The following is a 23128-nucleotide window of genomic DNA, read 5'->3' on the forward strand; positions in this document are numbered from 1 at the left end:
CAATCATCATTCCACCATGGTTTATTAAATTTTGCATTGGGTCCTCTCTTCCTCTCTGGAATAGAGCTTTTACTAGCTAAATTGATTGAGTCACAAAATGTGGAATATTCTTGCTCTGAACCATCTGATATATTATTATTCTTTTCATTGTTTAAGAGATAGGTAAAGAAAGCCCAGTCTGCCTTTTTAATATCCCATGTAATTCTAGATCTAGATATATCATTAGTGTCAATGACAGCATTACTATTAGTAACGTTACTATCAGTATTATGGTTAAATTCTATTACTATTGGGTAGTGATCAGAACCCAGACTCAAAGTTTCTGTGTGCCAATCAAATTTGTAATAAATATCCCTAGAGCAAATTGTTAAGTCTATAGCAGATCTATTTAAATGCATAGGTTTACGAATTAATGTTTCTGACCCATCATTTAGGAAATTAAGTCCACATTGCTCCATAGCCTCAAAAAGATAAATACCTTCTTGATCGGTGACATCACACCCCCACATTTTATTATGGCAGTTGAAATCTCCCCCTATTAAAAAAGGTTTGTGTAAACTACTGAAAAATTTAACCCATTCGTTTTTTGACACACATAATTTGGGTTTTGCATAAATGGAATATAAGTTTAAGTTTTTATTATTTATCTTAATCTGTACTGCAACGCACATGACATTATTTATTTTATAAAAATTTAAATTGTTCTGAAAATTGATATTTTTTCTTAATAATATCGCTACTCCTGCATAACCATCTGATCTATCTTCACGGAAGATGTTATATTGGGAAAAGCTTATCTTTGAATTTGGTTTTAACCAAGTTTCACTTAAAAGAATAGCTAAGAATTTATTTTCGAAAATGTACTTTTCAAAATGGCCTTTATTGTTCACTATTGATCGTGAATTCCATTGTAAAATCTTATTATTTACTAGGGCCATTTAAAACTTTTTCTATATTACTTTTAATGTCGTCTAAAATTTGTTTGTTTGCTATTGGAATTAAGTTTTTGTCTAAGAAATTTTTAAATATTGTTACTATATTATCAGTAATTTGTTTACTAGTTAGTGAGTTTTGTTGGACTATTTTTGTTTGATTTTGATATAATGGGTTGTTTATAACTGGTAGCGACGGGTAAGCAGAAGCGCTTGCAGTGTCCAGTATATTTTCGTGTTCTTTTGAATAAGGATAAACTGATTTATTTTGAGCTCCTTCGCTCCATTTTCTTTTGGTTGTCACTGTGTACCTATTTCCTGTGTTTGTTGAATTTAGGACTGTTCTATAGCTACTGCTGTATTTTAATTTTGCTTCTTCAAAAGGTAAATTTTCATTTGCCATTATATATTTAATACCCTTTTGTTTTTCAAACTCAGCGCATTTGTTTCGATCTAATGCTGAATGGTTTCCAAAACATAATATACAAGTGGGATCTGTTAAATCACATACATCTGAATCATGTTCCTGTCCGCACTTGCTGCATCTTTTCTTACCACGACATTGTGACGTAACGTGCCCGTACCTAATGCAATTAAGGCATTGTATTACTCTTGGAACATAAGGTTCCACTTGGTATATCATTCGCTCAATGATTACTTGTTTTGGAATCATTTGGCCTCTGAAAGACACCACTATCGTACCCGTCTCCACCAGTTGATCATTTTCTTTTCGCTTTATTCTTTTAACGTTTATTACTTTAAAATTGCCGTATCTTGGAACAATAATACCTTTTAATTCGTTTTCTGAAATATTTTTGTCTACCCCTTTAATTACCCCACTCTTTTGAGTAAAAAAATTTGGAATATATAAATCGTAATTTCTTTCTATTAACTTTTTACATTCCACTAAAATATTAGCGCTTTTATATGTGTTACATTCAATTTTAATTTTATTTTTTCCTATAATATTAATATTAACAATATTATCTTTAATTGCAGGTACTGCACCTAAAATTAACCGAGCTGTCGCGATACGATGCAATCGGCCGATGTTCCCTTCCTTATTCTGCATAAAAACAAAATAAGGACCTTGGTCACCTTGACTGTATTTATTTTTCACCTCCGACATTATGGACTGGCCTATATTATTATTTGTTTTATTGCTTACCTGATAATCTGGTAAAAAGTTTTTTGGATTTGTTATCGGTACCTGTTTTGATTGTGTATTAATATTAATATTTATAATTTCCTCAGACTGTTTTTGTTTTTCATTAACTTCATAATCCATATTACTAGCAACATCGTCAATCCTTCCTCTGTCAGGTGGATTTCCTCTGCCATCTGAATTTAATTCCATTTTTTGGTAAAAACAACAACAACTCTAATAATTAGCACTTCGATCACACAGAGAACTATTCGCTTCCGCTGCTACAATCGAACTGTGTTTGACCGACTTAGAATGATTAATGTTTAAAAAAATGGAGTTAAAAACAAATAACGAGTTTTTGTAGTTTGGTAAAAAATGCCCTTTTCTTCAGAATAGGAAGATTAGCATCAGCGATACGAAAAAATATTTAGCTTATTTAATTCTCAAGAACTTGGTTTAAAAAAAATTTTCTTTGGCAAAAATTGAGTGAGCTATTAATAATTAAAACTTGTAATATCATACAAAAACCACCTTTACAAACCCTTTCAATGTCACCTCTTTTTGTGACTGAGGATCTTAAAAGGATTTAATATTAATAGCCTTATAGACCTTGTAAAAAATCACAAAATTCTTCTTTACCAAACTTTCTAAAACAAAAAATTAATAAGTTAGGGTTAAAAAATCAATATATTTTTTTGAAAAAAAAAAGAGAAATCCAATTGGAAGCATAATATTGTAAATTAGCGGTATTTTTAGTCATTGGCCTCATTCATTCTCCTTTATTTATGTATTACTAATAGATTCTAGAAATTTGACTGGCTTAGAATGATTAGTTCTTAAAAAACTGGAGTTGAAAGCGAATAACGAATTTTTGTAATTTGGTAAAAATTATATTCTCTTCAGAATAGAAAGACTAACATGAGAGATGTTTAGATTTTTAAATATGAGATTGTAGATTATTTAATTCCCAAAAATTTGGTTTAAAAAAATTTTTTCAAATGCAAAATTTGAGTGAATCCTAAATGAATATACCATCGAGAAACATTCATTTTTTAGATATAAAACTAACACTTTCGATAGCCAAGAAATCGAAAGCTGTTAATTTTATGAAAAAAAAGTATAGAAGGTTGTTTGCTGATGAATGTTTTTATCAACTTCTGCGGTCAATATATCATAAAAAATTTCCACCATCAAGATGGGGTGACAACCGCCCCCATGGTAAAAGCGCATTTCGACATCATATGGATTTTGATCCTTTCTGTAAAAATTGCGAGGTGAAGAACTTCGGTTCCTGGACTAATAATTATACAAGGTGATCAAACGCATACTAAATAAGTCAGATAGAAACTAAGTCAACATTGCAACAAAAACTCATAGAACCCCTTCTACTTAGATATCTTTGGATTGCTCTTTAACAGATATTGCTAATGTTATATGCAAAACAGATTCGAACCCTGGATGATTGAAAATATATTAGGACTAATATTGGGGAAATTTTCCATTTTCGTTGTTTCTGTGTAATTTTTTGTTTGAATTGAATTAAGCTGTGATCCATGAAATAAATGTGATAGCTAGCACAAAACAGATTAGGTACATGTTGAAATATACAGGGTGTTTCATTAATAATTGTCCATATAGTAACTGAAGAAACCTTAGCACAAAATACGAAGATTTAACCTAAAACACTTAAATAAAATGTTATTCCTTACTGAGTTACAGGGTGTTTTATCTTAAAATTTAAAAATTATTTTTGCTCAGCATTTTAAAACTGTTCGACGTATCCTTTTCATACTTGGCGGGAAGTATAGGTACTATACAAACTACTAAGTTATGTTAAACAAACGTTTGTGGCTATTACCAGAGGCGTACGACGGGGGAAAGTGAATGGTTGACCCTTTCCAAATTCTACGCCACTGGCGAAATTGCTATTTTAGTTCAATTTTTGGATTCTTCAATACTTTCTATGAAAATAATATACTCTTCTTTCGTAACGATAAAGTCATTAGTTTTCGAGATTTTTGAAGTTAAAAATGAAACGACACGGTTATTTTGATTAATGTATTGTGTCGCTTCATTTTTATTTTCAAATATCTCGAAAATTAATCAGTTTATCGTTACGAATGATGAGTATATTATTTACATAAAAAGTATTGCAAAATCAAAAAATTGTACTAAAATAGCAATTTTGTCAGTGGCGTAGAATTTGGGAAGGGTCAACCAGACACTATCCCCTGTCGTACGCCTCTGGTAGTATCTAGAAACGTTTATTTATCTTAATTTAGTAGGGTGTACAGTTACTACACTTTCTGCCAAGTATGATAAGGATATGCCAAATAGTTTGAAAGTACTGGGTACAAATAATTTTTTAATTTTTATCATATAGTGGAGTCACTGAAGGTGGATATGAACTATTACCTCCGATTTCGTTGAACCTCCATCGATTTGCATGAAAAATGGTGAGTAGTTAGAGGATATCTCAAGGAACAAAGGTGACATAGTGCCAACTTGCGCTTTTACCCTGGGGGTGGATGCCACCCCTTCTCGTGGGTGAAAATTATTTTATTAAAAATAACCCCATAATTCGATAGAGGGACAAATTTCAAGCAACATTTGTTATATAAAGTTATTAAGATAAATCAAAACTTTTTGAGTTATTAAAGGTCAAATATTTTAATTTTTCTTGAGAAAAATGCATGTTTTTAACCAATTTTTCATCAATAACTCAAAAAGGGCAAGTTTTTAAAAAAGTTATTATTATCAAAATTGAAGCTAATAAAAAATGAAATAAACCCCTTACTACAAAAACCTTTTAATGTTAACTAAACGTGAGTTATAGGTACTTGAATGTATATTTTTTTCGGCGAGTAAAAAACTCTTAATTATTCAAGCTGAAATAACGGGAAATTGATGCATTTAATAACATAAACGTATTAAACATTTGTCAAAGTACTTAAAAATATCTATTAAATGAGCCCCGAGCATGTTGATAGCGTTAAAACTTATGCTCCAAAATTTTTTCAAAATTTATGCTCCAAAATTTTTTCAAAATTTTATCTTTTAAAAATTTTTCCAAAAAATGTTATTGTTTTTTTTTAATAACTCCGTTCGTGTTTACTATATCAGGTCCATATAAAAACTGTTTGAAAGTTAATTCCAAGTGCTATTTAAGAACGTTGAATCTAATCTTTTAAACCCCTTACTTTTTTAAAAATTAAAGGTTAAATGACCCCGGTTGCATGGTTCCCAAAGCAAAATTTAAGATTTAAACGTTTCTATCTCGGTTATTTTTACCCTATAGAAATAGTAAAACAGGTAAAATATTTGGCACAGAAAAAACTAAAATTTGGTTATATATAATTTTTTACGTACATTGAGTATTTTTGGAGTTATTATCAAAAGAATATGAGAATTACAATAATTTTAAAAATTATGATTTTTTTAAATTACATATTTTTTAAAAAATATGCATTCTAAACCGGTCAAAATTATCGAACACATTACTTATGCTAATATAAAGAAGTTCTTGTAAGGATTACTATAAATTTAAATTTTTGTGGAAATGGCGTATGTTTTATTTTTCACTTTTTCCTAAAAAATTCGAAACGGTTCTCTTATTTTCATTATAACTTGCTTAATTTTGACGCTATTACCTTGTTCTGAAGCTCATTTGATAGGTATTCCGAAGTACTTTGGCAAATGTTAAGCAGGAATATTTTATACATTGCATCGTTTTCCCGTTATTTAAGCTTGAATACTTAGATTTGAGTACCCGTCGAAAAAAATACACATTCAATTGCCAATAACTCACTTTGAACTAACATTAGTTTAGTTCTCTATATGAGAAATGCATTAAATTTTTTATTATCTTCAATTTTAGTTATAATAACTTTTTTGTAAAAGCTTATAGTTTTTGATTTATACGTGAAAAACCGATTTAAATCATGCATTTTTTTTTACGAAAAAATAAAATTTTTGGTCTTTAATAACTCCAAAAGTGTTGATTTATTTTAATAACTTTATATAACAACTTTTGCTTATAATTTGTCCCTCTATCGACTTATAGTATTATTTTTAATAAAATAATTTTCACCCCCGAGAAGGGGTGGCATCCACCCCCAGGGTAAAAGCGCAAGTTGGCATCATGTCACCTTTGTTCCTTGAGGTATCCTCTAATTACTCACCAATTTTCATGAAAATCGATGGAGGTTCAACTAAATCGGAGGTGAAAACCTTCAGTGACTGCACTAATATGAATCATACCATAAATTAATCACAATAACTGTGCCGTTTCATATTTAACTTCAAATATCTCGAAAACTAATGACTTTATCGTTACCAATGAAGAATATATTATTTACGTAGAAAGTATTGGAGAATCTAAAAATGGCACTAAAATAGTAATTCCTCCAGTGGCGTAGAATTTGAGAAGGGTCAACCATTCACAATTCCCTGTCGTACGCCTCTGGTAGTAGCTAGAAACGTTTGTTTATCATAATTTAGTAGTGTGTATAGTACTCACACTTTCTGCCAAGTATGATAAGGATACGTCCAATAGTTTTAAAATTCTGAGCAAAAATAATTTTTAATATTTTAGATAAAACACCCTGTAACTCAGTAAGGAACCACATTTTATTTAAGTGTTTTAGGTTAAATCTTCGTATTTTGTGCTAAGGTTTCTTCAGTTACTATATGGACAATTATTAATGAAACACCCTGTATAATCTTTTATAGAAAAGGTATATTCTGCTTAAATCGTATCCTGACTTATTCAGATGCAAGAAACCATTGAGATGCGCTAACAATATTACACAAGGTGATCAAACGAACACCAAATTAGTCAGATATCAGAAAAGTACGTCAACGTAGAAAGGAAAACACATATACAAAACCCAGCCTACTCAGACAGAAAATTGATAGAAGGCGTTGTACCAATACAGTTAATGGTAAAGGCGAGGGTGACCTAGTACAATAAAAGAAAGTGGATATAAAGAAGATCAGGAAGGAAAGCGTAAAAAATAATATACAGAGAGAGTGGTCCAACAAACAACTGAAGAAAATTGGACGAGAATACTTATACTTATTCCCAATATAGATATCTGAATAAACTGCAAAATAAGACGTACCAACTTTTGTTTCAAACAGCTTTTGATAGGTCATGGATTTATTAGGATCTACAGTTATAAAACAACAATACAAATTACAAATAATGCAAAAATTTGTGGGGCAAGAGATATCATATAACATCACGTTTTGGCATGCAATCAATTCAGCCAGGAGAGAAAAGAGTTCATTAAAAATAGGAAAAAAACATAATAAAAAAGCCATAGCTAGCAAAGAATAACTTTAACCTAACTCTCAGGACTAGCACAAAAATTATATAAAAAAGTCGAATATGAGAGGATATTATAAAATAGGCAAAAGTAAAATAACAAGAGGAACTGAATAAATAGGACAGATACAGGAGCGAGATACTCGAAGTTAATCACCCAATACGAAGACTAGCTGAAGTGCATATTCCTATAAGGAGTAGGAAAGGAAGACCACAGAAGACCTGGGGAGACGATAAGGCAGATGTTGGTAAAGGAGATTAACATTGATATGACCCACGATAGAATTGTGTGGAGAAATGCAATTAAAGAAGCCGACCCCGCATAGGGATAAGGCAAAGAGAATTATGAGGTAGTTAGTGGGTAAAGTCAGATTGGCACACTTCGCAAAAGTCTGAAGTCCCATACTACCCTAGAGATAAAGTAGGTATACTTTAGGTATAGGTTATACAGTTGTTAGGGTGAGCATAAGCGTCACTTAAAAAACTTCAATTAGATGACATAAATAACGTTATATAAAATCAGATTATTAAACAAAGCCCGCATTTATTATGGTAGGGGAGCCTAAACGGGGATTTTTGCAGTAACTCGAGCGCGTCAGATTATCATATGGAGAGAAACCTGGTACCCTGTAGATGTACCTCTACCATATATTGGCTCTAAACACAGGGGAGTTCGTTAAGGGGGGCCGAAAAAAAATGTATCCTTAGAAAAACTCGAAATCGGCAGATTAAGAAAAGGTAAGTTAAGTACATGCAAAACAGTATTTATTTCAAAAATCTGACGATTTGAGCGGGGCGTAAGGAAATGGGTGTCACAAAGTTTAACAAGAAAAAAGCCAATATTTCGCGAAATGAACGATAGATCTAAAAACTAAAAAATATGTGCTCAATATTTTACACAAATCTATCGAATGATACCAAACACGACTCCCCACGATGAGGGGTGGAAGGTAAATCTAAAATTTTAAATACGAATCCCGTGATATTTCGCAACATGAACATCAGATCGAAAAACTAAAAAAATACACTTATTCAATATGTTTTAAAAATCTATCGAATGGCACCAAACACGACTTCCCACGGAGGTGGGGTGGGGGTTAGTTTAAAATTTTAAATAGGAGCCCCCATTTTTTATTGCAGATTCGGATTCCTTACATAAAATTAAGTAACTTTTATTTGAAACATTTTTCGAATTACGGATAAATGACGCTATAATCGTAAAAAACGATTGTTGGGAATGGAAAATTAAATTAAAAATGGAAAGCCTCAATAAAATGGAAAACTTTACTTAACTTTTTTTAGTTTTAGAATCTACCCTTCACAAACCAGTAGGTCCCTAAAGCGCTCGAGTGACTGCACATTTAGCATACTTTCCTCCCCTACAAATCATAAATAATTTTTTCTTGTTATAGTATTCTTGCATTTGGAGTACCTATCTACTTTGTGTAAGTTTAGTACTTGTATAATAAATTTATATAAAAGTATCATAAATAAGTTATACGTTAAACAAATAAATGCATTCTGTATTACCCTAAAGCTTGTCTCTTTAAACTAACTAATTTCAGCCAGCTAACATGAAAATCCATAGTTGGCGACAATTCAAACAAATTTTTGGCTCTAAAATAATCATAAAATATATGTAGGCCGTAATTCAAAGATAAACATAAAATGATTTTAGTTAATTACCACTTAATTGTGTTGCAAATAAAATTAGTTCAGCTTTACTTCTAATTATTAGGAAATAAAATAAAAAATTAAAAGTGCAAAAATGAGAGGGTATATTACCCATTTTAACGAGGTACTTGATTGTGATTATTTTTAAAGAAATACGTACTTTTTCTAAGGTCTCGCACAACTATGCACGGTGAGCTTTAAACACGGTATTATCTAATTTAATATTGCTTCAATTTTAGTCGGAATATCTTCTACAACACAAAAGTAGAAAATACAACACAAAATTTAAATCCGCTAAGTAGAGTGTGGGCCGGTTGGGCGTGGGAAAATTTTGACAGCGTGGGAAAATTTTTATCTGCCACGCCCCACGCCACGCCCACCACAAAGCCATGCCCACCACAAAGCCACGCCCACCACAAAGCCACGCCCACCACAAAGCCACGCCCGCCGGGCCAATGAGCAATTAGCCCCGCCCACCGACCAATGAGAAGGAAGCCTCGCCCACCCACAGCATCGCCCATAGACCAATGAGATCAAAGTCCAGCGACCAATGAGAACTTAGCCCCAATCACCGACCAATGATCAGGCACCGACCAATGGGAACACAGCCAGGCCCACCTACGTCACAAACCCTCGCCTTCCAAGATGGCCTCCTCTTTATTTCGTTTATCGCAAAATATACAGGGTGTAGTCAGAAAGCCAAATAAGACACTTATCCATGAAGCACCTATCTGCCATCTGCGCTGTTATTGGTTCGTTTATTACATGTAAGACATTAAACGAAAGAGGAGCAATCACAAAGACATTAGCAAAAGAGCATTAGAGCATGTCTCCGACCTGACACTTATCCATGAAGCACCTATCTGCCATCTGCGCTGTTATTGGTTCGTTTATTACATGTAAGACATTAAACGAAAGAGGAGCAATCACAAAGACATTAGCAAAAGAGCATTAGAGCATGTCTCCGACCTGACTGATCATATATTGTTGGAAAGAGGAAGGCATGTTACCATATAAACAAAGATGTCAGCAATGACAAAACGGCACTATATCGTATCTTCGTTTCTACTAGCTCGATCATCGTGTATGAGGTCTTGTTGGAAAGTGGAAGGTTCAAGGAATATGTTAACATGAAAAACAAACGCAAAGACATTGCCAAAACGGCACTATATCGTATCTTCGTGTCTATTAGTTCAATTTTTGTGAATAAGGTCTTGTTGGAAAAAGAGGGGATATTGAATATGTTAACATAAAAACAAAGATGTCAGCAATGACAAAACAGCACTATATCTTCGTTGCTATTGATTTTAACGCAACAGACGTTGAAGGAAAGGAGAAACATGGCAACATTGCCAAAACGGTGATATATTTGTTGCTATTGGAGATATTTTGACCTGTCAACTTAATGGGGATTCCACGTCTATTACAGTTCTTCGCCTAATCATGCCACCTGTCGGCTGCAACATGTAACTATGCCCAAGCCATCTAGAAGAACGTATACCATTCTTACAGTATGACCAAATCATCAAACATCCTATCACAGTTGATAATCTCGTCATACAAATCACCACCTGTCGGCTGCAGCATGTAACTATGCCCAAGCCATCTAGAAGAACGTATACCATACTTACAGTATGACCAATCCATCAAACATCCTATCACAGTTGATAATCTCGTCATACAAATCGCCACCTGTCGGCTGCAACATGTAACTATGCCCAAGCCATCTAGAACAACGTATACCATACTTACAGTATGACCAACAAACATCCTCGATCTCCCTCCAATCATACATTCCTACAATGAACATATACCATTCATACGCTGTGGCCAAACCAGCAAACATCTCATGTACAAGTCTTTTCTACGGAAAGTTGGGTAGTATCATGAAAATCACCAAACAAAAAAAAAAAATGGTATTGCGATTCGCATACTGTATTTTATCTACGGCAAGGAGGGTAATATTATGTAGGTTGGTATTTTACTTTTATAGTTAAATAATCGTCTATTCAATATATAGGAGACTACATTTGCCATCTAGTTTTTATGTTTATTATTAACTCTAATCCTTCCGTAAACGGAACATAATAATGTATACAACGTTTATATGATATATAAACCTTCGGTGTAGAATACTATGACGTTCCCCCACTCATGGAAAATTCACAGATACGCGATAGAATACTATGACGTTCCCCCACTCCTTCAAAATTCACAGATACATGATAGAATGAATAAAGCAAAAATCAGTATCATTCAATCAATCGATGAAGCAAGATGGAAAAAATTGAGTTGTTCAGAGGTCCGAACGCAGTCAGAAAAATTAAGCAGTTAAATGTAGATGATATACTTATTGATCAATGGATGACAAACACAAAAGTTACCTGCTACATCTTTTATGTCAGCGGAGTACCAGCATCATTTGTACTCTTATCGAAACGTGACTTTGATCCACTTGGACAACATGATGTACCAAGAGTATTAGAATACGTATACACTTTACCTAATCATCGGAGAAGAGGATATGCATGCAAACTTATACATCACATAAAGAAAAATAATGAATTCACTGCGTTCTGCTCCAACGAAGAATCTGAACGGCTTTTTTTAAAAAGCAAATGTATTAATCACGGCTTAATGAATTATAATGTAATGTTTAGATATCCATAATAAATTTATATAAAATATATCTTGTCTTATTTCTTACACGTTTAATGTACTTGTAAATAATAGATGGTGTAGCTTACAATGACAATACATAAAGATGCATGAAACTGCCATGGTTATTAATCCTATTTTGATATCGCCCAATAGAAATATGGGGTATAATAAAATGAATGAAGAGATAAAGAAATGATAAAAATAAAACTTTTTTCATTTATCCACTCACTTATGCGGTTAAAAAAACCTTAAAAAGGAAAAGGTATCTGCTGTTGCCATGCAACGCAGCAGTAGCACACACATTAAAAAACACATCCATCCTTGTTTGCATACAACAATACACTGATCCATAATATAAGAATCAATTTATAAATAATCACATAAAGCATATGATAGAGTGCCAAAGAGGCCTTATACATAACATGGTGTTAAAACAGACATCTTAACGTAATTTGTCATTCAAAATCCTGTAATTTGAGGTGTCATACGATGAGATTCGACATATCAGGCAAATAATAAACGATAATGTGTCAAAAGGGCGTTATACATGACATGGTGTTAAAACAGACATCACAACGTAATTTGACATTCTAAATCCTATAATTTGAGGTGCTACATGATAAGATTTGACATATAAAAATGATGTTAGCATGCAATGAATGAAAAGTAGTCAATTCGGTCGAACATAAATTTGTTAAAAAAAAAAAAACAAAAATATGTTCTTAACAGCAGTCACCAACGTGAAGGTACGACTACATCGACCGCCATGTTAGTAGAGTTGATGGTTAGTAGGAATGAATTATTTTACATTATATGACAATATATTTAATGATAGCCATATACTTAACTTACATACTAAGATAAGCACATTATTATCTAACTTGGTTTAGTAGACATCTTTTTATTGATCTGTTGGACATCTTTTATTCATATTAATGTTAAAACATCGAAACTTTGGTGTTAATTCTAATTCATTAGATACTATAGTATTCAAAATGAATTATTGAGGGTAAATGCGGTAGCTCTAGGTTATCTAATCTTAAAACTAGGTATTTTTCCGACTCCTGTTTTGTGACAGGCTATCGAAGACTTAAAACTAAATCGGGGAAAAAGAAGACCATTAAGTTATCGATCGTCTTAACTTGGAGGCTACACGAGCAACGGTTCTAGAGTTAACCAGAACGGCTCATTAATTTGCCAGTTATTTTGGTCCATATCAGATATCTTTTTAGTGGTCATAACTAAACATCTTTTTTTTTATATGTGCTAATCTTAATAATTTTACTTAATTTTGAGATGCATAACTATGATCTAGTACAATTATCATATTATATAAAAACGATGAATGTAGGAAAGGCTGAGCAAAGGAATATAATAAAAGGGCCTGCTTCAGATATATATAGCATTATGTTAGCTGTAATAATAAAGTTTGATAAATGACTATATTCAATCAACTAAATAATATTTAATGACATTAAAATAATGAGTGATATTAAAGGATGATAAGAGGAATATAATAAAAAAATTGTTTGATTCAGATGTATATTGTGGTTGTAATAAAGTTTAAAAAATGACTATATTCAATCAACATCAATCTTAAAGGCAATCAGATCATCAAGGATAAATGATAAAATATGGCTGGCTTATTGTAATCCTGATTTGTGTTAAATCTAATCAACATCCATCTTAAGATTATCAACTAGATAGTGTCCCCACGGTAGCGTATCATAAGACTCCGGAAGGTGATATCGTTTATCGTCAGTGGGACTAAGAGCAATCTTGCTTTGTGTAATTGTATATACGTGGTGTTTATCAGAGCGTATAAGATTCTGCGAGGCTGTCTTAGTTGTAAAGGTATCCAAACACTCGACATAGTCTTCGAAGGTAATTTTAGTCTTTACAACAGATTTTTTAACCCCCTTCGCCTTCTTTGTCACACCATAATTTTTAATAAGTATTTCAATCTCATCGTCCTCATACTCCTGATCTATTAACTTTCCCCTCAGTTTCATTATATCATTATCTGTGATAGCTACTTTTGTTGTATATAATTTAGATCTGAGCCCTATGTAGTCTGTCATAATGCATCCATTATTCTCATCCTTCATCAGTCCAAGTACTTTTTTATTAACCTGGGGGATGCCATACATATTGTCTTTAGGATAGTCAGATGTATCGAAATACTTGTGGCAGTCTGTTTTCACAGCTTCATAGGGATCTTTTTCCCGTATCTCTACGATCTCACAATCGGTATCTGTATAGCAGGTCGTAAAGTTCTCACCAAACCTTCTATCTAAATACCCATAGTGAAAATCATAGATCGTGGTTTTAGCCAAATCCAATATACTCATGCCCACGTATATTGGTTTATCCAACCATATTTCCGCTCTATGCATCTCGACAGCTACCAAGTTTTCATTAAAAATAGTAGCATTCTTAAATAGGGGACTACTTATTCTAGCTTCTGCTCCGTAACGACCCTCCCATTCAGTAAGCAATTTAATGTCAACGCGCTTGCGCACATTCTCCATGGTCTTGCCGAACACAGCGTTGTTCATCAGCTTGAAGAGATTTTTCTCAAATTCATTTTTCGCTGCCTTTCGGAGATTTGTATTCAAGTCAATGTATGATTTTAACCAAGGACTCTGCTTAAATTTTAGGACTCGGTGAATCTTTTTGAGCACCAATCCGTGTGCTAGCGCTTGCTTCAAAGTTCTGTAATGAATTACGTATCTTTCTTTATCATGAAGGGTAGCCATTAATTTGGTTTGCTCTCGCGGTCGTTTAGGAGGAAGCATAGTTTTAGGGTTCAATGATTGGGGGCAAAACGGAAGATCCTTATGACGATCGTGAATATGTTGGGGGTACTCCAGATCGACCTCGAGGAAGTACCCTTCAGAAGCATCGTCAGGTGTGGACAGAACATCGATGTTAGCATCAACCCACTCGAACCCTCCATACGGAAGGAATTGCGACATTGCCCAGCCATATTGATTATTAACGTCGAAATACATGAGATAGGAGTCGGGCTTTGATGGATCGTAAGATTCCATATACTTGTTATTAGCGTGGACGCGACGTTTCGAGCATACTTGACTCAAACCACCACGAATACCACGCTCCACAAACAAAAACATATCTGGATCTGTTAAAAGCTCCAGTTCCTGTTTTGTATGCTTAAGCATTGCATCCCATGTGAAGCCGGGAAGAGTAAAGTAATGAGCTGGGTCAAGATTATATGTTTTAAGACAACTGGATCGAAATTGCTCAAAGACGTCCGCAAGAAGGAGAATATCCGTTTTCATGTATAAATCGATATAATCCCCGAGATTGGAGCAGGAGAATGAAGACCAGACATCTTGGGCTCTACGATAATGCCGACGAGGACATGGTTTATCCTCAAGTTTATTGTAAAATGCTTCCTGGGGCGGTAGACATGTTTCATTGAATTTTTGGAATGAATCGATATAATCATATGGCATAATACCTTTCTTAGTTAGAAGATTGAAATTCTCCTCAGATAGTGATAAAAATTGAGAGTTGAGATTAGGATATTCTGTCAAATACGAAGAGAGCTTATCGAGAGAAGAAGCCATAAATCGAAAACTATCGATAAAACGGAATTTAATTCGAGCATGATCGATATGTTTCGTAAAAGAGATATATTTCTCCTTAGTAATAGGAAGAAGATCTACTGGACCTTTGATATGCGTAGCAATATCGTTAACAATGAAGTGCGCGTCATACCCGCTAAGGTTATGAAATATCACTGGGATAGTGTGAGCATCTTTGTAATTAATGTTACACCCTTCGTGGGCCGCCCCTCTGTAGTTATGTTCAGGAATCATGTGATCGTGGTCTCGGACTTTCTTATCACTGGGGGAGAAGCGCTGCTCGCAGATATGACAATGAGTGGCAGCATGAAAATCTCTTTCCTGCTGAGATGTCATATTTATATCATAGGGGCACATAAACACTGTAGATACATTCTCAGCAAGCTGATTAAGTTCATCTGCAAACCATTTCATGCAGTCCTTTCCTCGATAAGAGTTATAAAAAGAGAGAGTATCATCATATGAGCATTTGAAGAAATACCCAACTGCTACAGGAATATGTTCCTGATACTTCTTAGGATCTCCCGTACGTTTCAATGCACTTTCGAGATCTGCATATACGGCGAAGGGGGCTTTAATCTTATTCCTATAATTCTTAAATCTTAGCATTTTTCTACTCTCGTCTGGCAGTTTGATGGCTGTTTCATTAATTCTTACGCAATCGGTGGTGTGCGCTTCAAGCTGTTTTGATGATGAAAACGGTTGTAAGCACCTATCACAGATAACATCTGATCGACCTTTGCAGCATGTCTTATGAGCATTTAACTGTTCCTGTGATCGAAAGTAATGCAGGCAGGCATCACAGAAATATTTTGTTCCATCTTCGGTGCTAAGCTGCTTGGAAAGGAGGCGGGATAAATTTTTAATCCAAACGTAATGGTACTGAGTAGGCGGCTCGTCATAATTATCTTGAATCAGAAGAAGATTTATATGTTTATCCTTTCTGTTCTTTGTTAGCAAGATTGGGAGGGTCGTATAGTTCTTCTTCTCCTTTTTCAAATTATATGCGTTAATGGATATATTGTTTTGTTTTTCAAAGTTAGGAATTTGTTTGATGGTCATTGGAAACTGAATACCTTTTAATTTCAATACATCAGAATAGTGTGGATATTTGAAAACTCTTTGAGCATCTTTGGTAGCAGGATATAACGCCGATACAATTGCCCATGCAAAGCATGCCTCATCATCATTTTTGACATTTACGCATGCTTTTTTTCTCTTAATCTGAGGAGGAAGTTCAATGTAGGAGGAGCCAAGTTGCGGTGTAAATTTGTTTATATTCACCCCCAGGTTAACAACTGCCTTTAGAGCCCATCCGGAATCACGTTCTTGGAATTCTTCCAAGTCTCGGCTGATGGGCTCCACTACTTTTTTCTCGAACCATTCATCAAGATTCGTGTCCCGATATATGGCTGAGTTTGAAGTAGTAAAGTACTTCGTTTCATTGATCATCTTATCGCCTTGAGCAATCTCGAATTCTCCACCAAATGCTATATTCACCTTAACGGCCGCCTCTTTCTTTAGTGCGTTCTGAATTCGCCGCTTGAACAGGGCTTTGCAATCCACTAGAAAACTGCCAGGGTCCTTGTGTTTAAGGTTTGAGATGACCCCAGTCCGAATTCGTGAGTTGAACGCAGATAAAGAGTCATCCCATTGTACCCTATGCTTTGCAGTCTCCTTTGTAGGTGTCAGTCCCGCCCCCTTCTTTTGTTCGACCTTTAACTGATTTCGTAGCGTTTTCACTTGCCGCATCTGGGCTTCCAAATGCTGTTTCTCCCCCATTGTCTTAGCATATCTCATAGAGTCCCTGATATTTTTGATTGCCTTATTACATTTCATGAGGCCTTCTCGTATCTTTTCATCATTATAATTGTTTGGGATTAATCCCAAGATGGATGCGATTTTAACAATTAAATCAGCAATTAAAGACATTTTAAGCAAATTCAAAGCTAAATTAAAATGTAAAATTTTCGTAAAACTAGAGAATTAACAAAAAAACTCAAAAATAAATTTTCAGAAAAAAAAAAACTACAAATTGTGATAAAAACCACAAATTTTCAAAAAATCAAAAATTTTTTAAAATATATCACTCACCAAAGCACACTTCTGAACTATATAAAACTCACCAGAGCACACGTCTGAACGCTAGGAATATCTGAAACAGAATGAAGAAAATGCCGTAATGTAAGGTATTAAATATACTTCTAGTCGGACGGAAAACTAAATGGTATTATGTTATGCTCAGAAGGCCCCTGAAATGTGTGAATTTGTGCTTGTTCTTCCATAAGAATCAATGTAAAAATGCTGCATTTAAGACATTTATTAAACTTGGTTAATTTTTCAAGGAAGTATCAGTACTACCAACATAAAAAGAAGCAGTACGGCCAACTTAGAACAAATATTACCAGAAAGTAAAAGATACTTTGTGATGATTAGATTGGAGCAGGCACATAAAATTATAAGTCGACTCATTCATAGTTAATTCTTCATCATTCTATCACAAGAAGGATTCATGGTTAGGAATTGAAAGTGGGTTTCATATAATTCTTCTTCCTGGTCTAGTTACGAAAATATTTGAAAAATGGGCAACATAATTATGATAGATGTCAGCTACTTAGCGAAAGATGTGGAAAATGTATGAAGAGAACCGATATACATATATCGAGATATGATGAATAAACACGACATTGAAAACTGTTCAGTTAGATTTGCATAACATTTCGGCGAGAAAACTCCCGCCACTTTCATCACTAACACACTCGATAACACAATAAGTTTTCATTCTTCGAATAACCGTCAAAGCAGGCACAGCAGTTGCTCCAGTATGAAACAGCACATTCAGTTAAACTTGATTAAGACATGTAACGAGCAAGAATTTATTCGAGCCAGCTACGCAGGCGTGTGTTTACCGGCTAGTTTAATATTTCATGAAGTTGCCAGCCAGTATGGGATAAGACAGAGGTGGTAGTAGGTGCAAAGTTCTACTCAAATGGAATTGTAATTACGCCTCATTTCTGGAATGAACATACGAACTAGTATACGACCCAACAGATGCAATTACAAAACATCATCTACCTCATCAAATAGAATTTACGATGAAAAAAGGAATGTTATGTGTAAAAGCGGCGAAGACATAAAAATGTAGAATATTTATTATGATTTTCAGAAAAGCAAATCGACGACTGCCTATTTTAAAGAGGCTCCTGCAGGTCTGCTGGAAATACGAAAAAATATTTTTATTACTGTAGCAAAGATACTTAGGAAAAAATAAATAAATTTTTGAAGTAATTGTTTTTTATATACAACTCAGTTATTGACAATGACCTACTTAGCTATAAAACAAATAATTAAAGAATTAGGTTATATTGTTACAAACAATATATCACTTGTTAATAGGAAGTACGTCATTGATGCTTGTAGCAAAAAGGTTGTTGAGCGCAAAGAAAGTGTGATAGCAGAGAAAGAGAGAGAGAGAGAGATAGAGAGAGTTAGGTGCTGACACGTTCTGTCACGTTATTTTACGTCACGTTCTGTCACGTTCTGTCACGTTCTGTCACGTTCTGTTGAGTACTGTCACGTGATTTACGTCATTCACGTAACGCTCTGTTAGTTACTGTCACGTTCTGTTAGTTACTGTGACGTTCTGTGTCACGTGATTACTGCATGAAGTAAACTATGATTCAGCGTTATGTCTGAGGTTATACAGCGATAATTTAACGGTTAGCGCCAAGTCAGATGCAAGTCAGATGTTAGTCAGATGCAAGTCAGATGTATGCCAGATGCATGTTAGCTATATGTCAGATGCGAGTCAGCGGATATAGATAAAGGTGTTAACTAGAGAAACGGCATTCAGATACAAGAAAATTAACGGTGAACATCGTGTCAAGCAGCTTGCTAAGTTATTAGAAAAAGTATAATTCACTCAAAATAATAACGCAACGTGAACAACAACTCAAAACAGTTTTAACACCTAGTACTGAACCTCTTGGAGAACTAAACAATTATCTGAAAACTTCACATCAGACAGAGAAGCATGAAGAGACCAGCGGACACCAAAACAATCGTTTGAGAAATATGCGCCAGAAGGATGAAGAAAGCACAGATGAAGAAGAAGATGAACACCTTCAAAAATATTGGCATCATTCACCAGACCTTGATAGAGCTTATGGTCCACACTATGTTTGGAAAACTGATAAATGGCTAATGGGTGATATGGAAATCAAATTTGCTCCTAAGAATATACTGATTAACGATAGCAAGTACAAGGCTACTTGTGGGCTATATACTGTTATAATTTTATATGTATCCTCAAGACTTTACACCAAATGATAGCCTAAACTATAAAAAAAAAATATTAGAAGTCACAGGTGTTCATAGAGATTCCCGAGGATATTTGAGACATCAAGCATTCCCGGATAAATTTAATAAGATCATAAAACCTTTGTTTAAAAATAACTCAAACATGCGTCGAAGCCCCTGTGAAAATGTTCGGAAAACTGAGAAAAAACATCGTAAGAGTGTTGAACGCTCTGACCGACAATTTAAACAGCGCACAAGCATAGATTACGAGACATCATCGTTTAACCATTATGTCGTTGGACCTCTGGATAAAAATGTTAAAATAAATCGACTAGGGCATTTAGTTTTTAATTAAAAACTGTAATAATGTACTAGCATAAAAAAATTTAAATAAAATAATAAAATGACTCATATTGTCTCTTATTTACTAACCCAATGCATTACAAAGAGTGTCAATATATTTTTAAAAATAAAAATAAGTTGAGTCGTACATAAAATAGAAAATGCAACACGATTATTATCACACTGTTAAAAATAAATACCAGCTACGCTTGGTCGTATATAAAATATAAATGACAGCTACGCTTCATTGTATATTGTTGAAAAACAAAAGTACGGTAGAATGCGGCATAAAAAGATACTGAAATAAATCATAAAATTGTTCAGAAATATACGGACGGGTGTTGCATCATACATGCCTGAAAAACATGAAATAAAACAAATTTATAAATCAAATTAGAAAATAAGAACTAAACGGTAAAATACTATTATCCTGATGCAGATAACAAGAAATATGTGCTAAAAGAAGACGGAGTACCGCGCTAAATGTATCATAAAAAGTTACTATTCTTGAGTGCCCGGGAGTCGGCATACCACCGATTCGGGACCACATGGCGATTTTGGTGCATGAAAGTGGCCCCCGTATCGGCATACCGATTCTGAGCCACATGGCGATTCTGGTGCATGAAAGTGACCACTTAGAACTAAATAGTAAAATATGATTATCTTAATGTAAAAACCTACCTCATTTATTTATGTAACAAGGAAATATTAAAAGATGAAAAAGTACAGTAGAAATGAGTCATAAACAGCTATTATTATTTTAGGGATAAAACGTAAAATCAGTTAAAAATATTAGCGACAGATACATCCTACGATATGATAAAAACAAGTAATAAAATTACTATAATAAATCACATTGAATATAAGAATAAAATCACCTATAGTACACACATTTTATTGTAAGAGAAGTATATATAGATACAAGAATCATAAATACTTAGAAGACCTGCAAACAAGTTGGGAAGAGAGAATTAAAACCAGTATTACCCATAGATGAAAGGAAACACATGTACATCCAAATTATTTAACAAAAATAGCAAACCAATAAATTCATAAAAACCATATGTAAAATAAACAGCAAAATCTCTTACCTTAATTGAATATTTTCCACTGAACACTGCAACTATACTGTAGAAACTGTCAGATGTCGACTGTGGTATATGCTCGTCTGTTTCAGTATTTATAGGCGAAATTCACACAGCATGAACGTGATCAAATGTTTGAATGTGTTTTGCAAAAACAAGACCTTATAGTTTTAAAAATATGTGATAACATTTACACAAATAACAACTGCGGTTACATGTTCTCATCCGACTACATCCGGACTTTTAGCATTGTGGCTTGTCATATCTTTGGAGGTTAATATTAACAAAAATAACGTCTGCACTCTTTTCTTATCAACCATACACACCCGGCATGTTAACAAACAACTTAAAATATTTTTGTAAATATTTCAAATTATTCGATTTTTCATAATTTTGTACAAATATTTGTATCTTTGGAACGGATAATCAGAAATCAATGTATGACCCATCAAATTAAAGGATTTTGAATGACGAATTACGTTGTGATGTCTGTTTTAACACAATGTTCTGTATAAGGCCTTTTTTTTGTACCATATAAGTACATTTTGTGTCAATATAGTACATTGAGAATTTGTAGTTTTTTGTCGTTTTCAGCCATAAATAATGACCGTAACACACTTGGTCAGTGATTTTCTTAATATGTATGAAAAGACCTTTCTAATGATATATTGCACGGAGCACTTGGTGCAAAATTGAGCGAATTAGGATTTGCTAGAGATCAAACTGCGATACGAGATTTTTCTATGCTAATGGCTTTGTTTTAACGTCAATAACAATAAATAAGCATTTACAGCTCAACCAAGTTATCCCTTAGGCCGTTATGGCAATGTACCATGTATCTTCGGAACGGATAATCAGAAATCAATGTGTGACCCATCAAATTAAAGGATTTTGAATGATGAATTACGTTGCGGTGTCTGTTTTAACGCCATGTCATGTATAACGCCCTTTGGACACATTATCGTTTATTATTTGCCTGATATGTCGAATCTTATCATGTAGCACCTCAAATTACAGGGTTTTGAATGACAAATTACGTTGTGATGTCGGTTTTAACAACATGTCATGTATAACGCCTTTTTGACACATTATCGTTTATTATTTGCCTGATATGTCGAATCTTATCATGTAGCACCTCAAATTACAGGGTTTTGAATGACAAATTACGTTGTGATGTCGGTTTTAACAACATGTCACATATAACGCCTTTTTGACCCTCTATCTTATATTATTTGCCTGATATGTCGAATCTTATCATGTAGCACCTCAAATTACAGGGTTTTGAATGACAAATTACGTTGTGATGTCGGTTTTAACAACATGTCATGTATAACGCCTTTTTGACACATTATCGTTTATTATTTGCCTGATATGTCGAATCTTATCATGTAGCACCTCAAATTACAGGATTTTGAATGACAAATTACGTTAAGATGTTTGTTTTAACAACCTGTTATGTATAAGGCCTCTTTGGCACTCTATCATATGCTTTATGTGATTATTTATAAATTGATTCTTATATTATGGATCAGTGTATTGTTGTATGCAAACAAGGATGGATGTGTTTTTTAATGTGTGTGCTACTGCTGCGTTGCATGGCAACAGCAGATACCTTTTCCTTTTTAAGGTTTTTTTTAACCGCATAAGTGAGTGGATAAATGAAAAAAGTTTTATTTTTATCATTTCTTTATCTCTTCATTCATTTTATTATACCCCATATTTCTATTGGGCGATATCAAATAGGATTAATAACCATGGCAGTTTCATGCATCTTTATGTATTGTCATTGTAAGCTACACCATCTATTATTTACAAGTATATTAAACGTGTAAGAAATAAGACAAGATATATTTTATATAAATTTATTATGGATATCTAAACATTACATTATAATTCATTAAGCCGTGATTAATACATTTGCTTTTTAAAAAAAGCCGTTCAGATTCTTCGTTGGAGCAGAACGCAGTGAATTCATTATTTTTCTTTATGTGATGTATAAGTTTGCATGCATATCCTCTTCTCCGATGATTAGGTAAAGTGTATAC

At 33.7% G+C, this 23128-nt stretch overlaps 1 protein-coding gene across 1 annotated transcript; it reads right to left on the bottom strand.

Moving 5' to 3' along the window:
- Positions 1-12243: 12243 nt before the first annotated feature.
- Positions 12244-22300, bottom strand: LOC126888801 (uncharacterized). Its single transcript, XM_050657178.1, has 3 exons — positions 22219-22300; positions 21090-22088; positions 12244-17512 (listed from the first exon to the last, which is right to left on the bottom strand). Exon 3 carries the CDS (start codon positions 17287-17289, stop codon positions 13414-13416), a length of 3876 nt encoding a protein of 1291 aa, XP_050513135.1. The 5' UTR covers positions 17290-17512; positions 21090-22088; positions 22219-22300; the 3' UTR covers positions 12244-13413.
- Positions 22301-23128: the final 828 nt, after the last annotated feature.

Source organism: Diabrotica virgifera, chromosome 7 (assembly GCF_917563875.1).
Source record: "Diabrotica virgifera virgifera chromosome 7, PGI_DIABVI_V3a".
NCBI lineage: Eukaryota > Metazoa > Arthropoda > Insecta > Coleoptera > Chrysomelidae > Diabrotica > Diabrotica virgifera.

Excerpts from the sequence above, each read along its gene's own strand:
- LOC126888801 (XM_050657178.1), bottom strand. The coding sequence starts at position 17,289 with ATGTCTTTAATTGCTGATTTAATTGTTAAAATCGCATCCATCTTGGGA.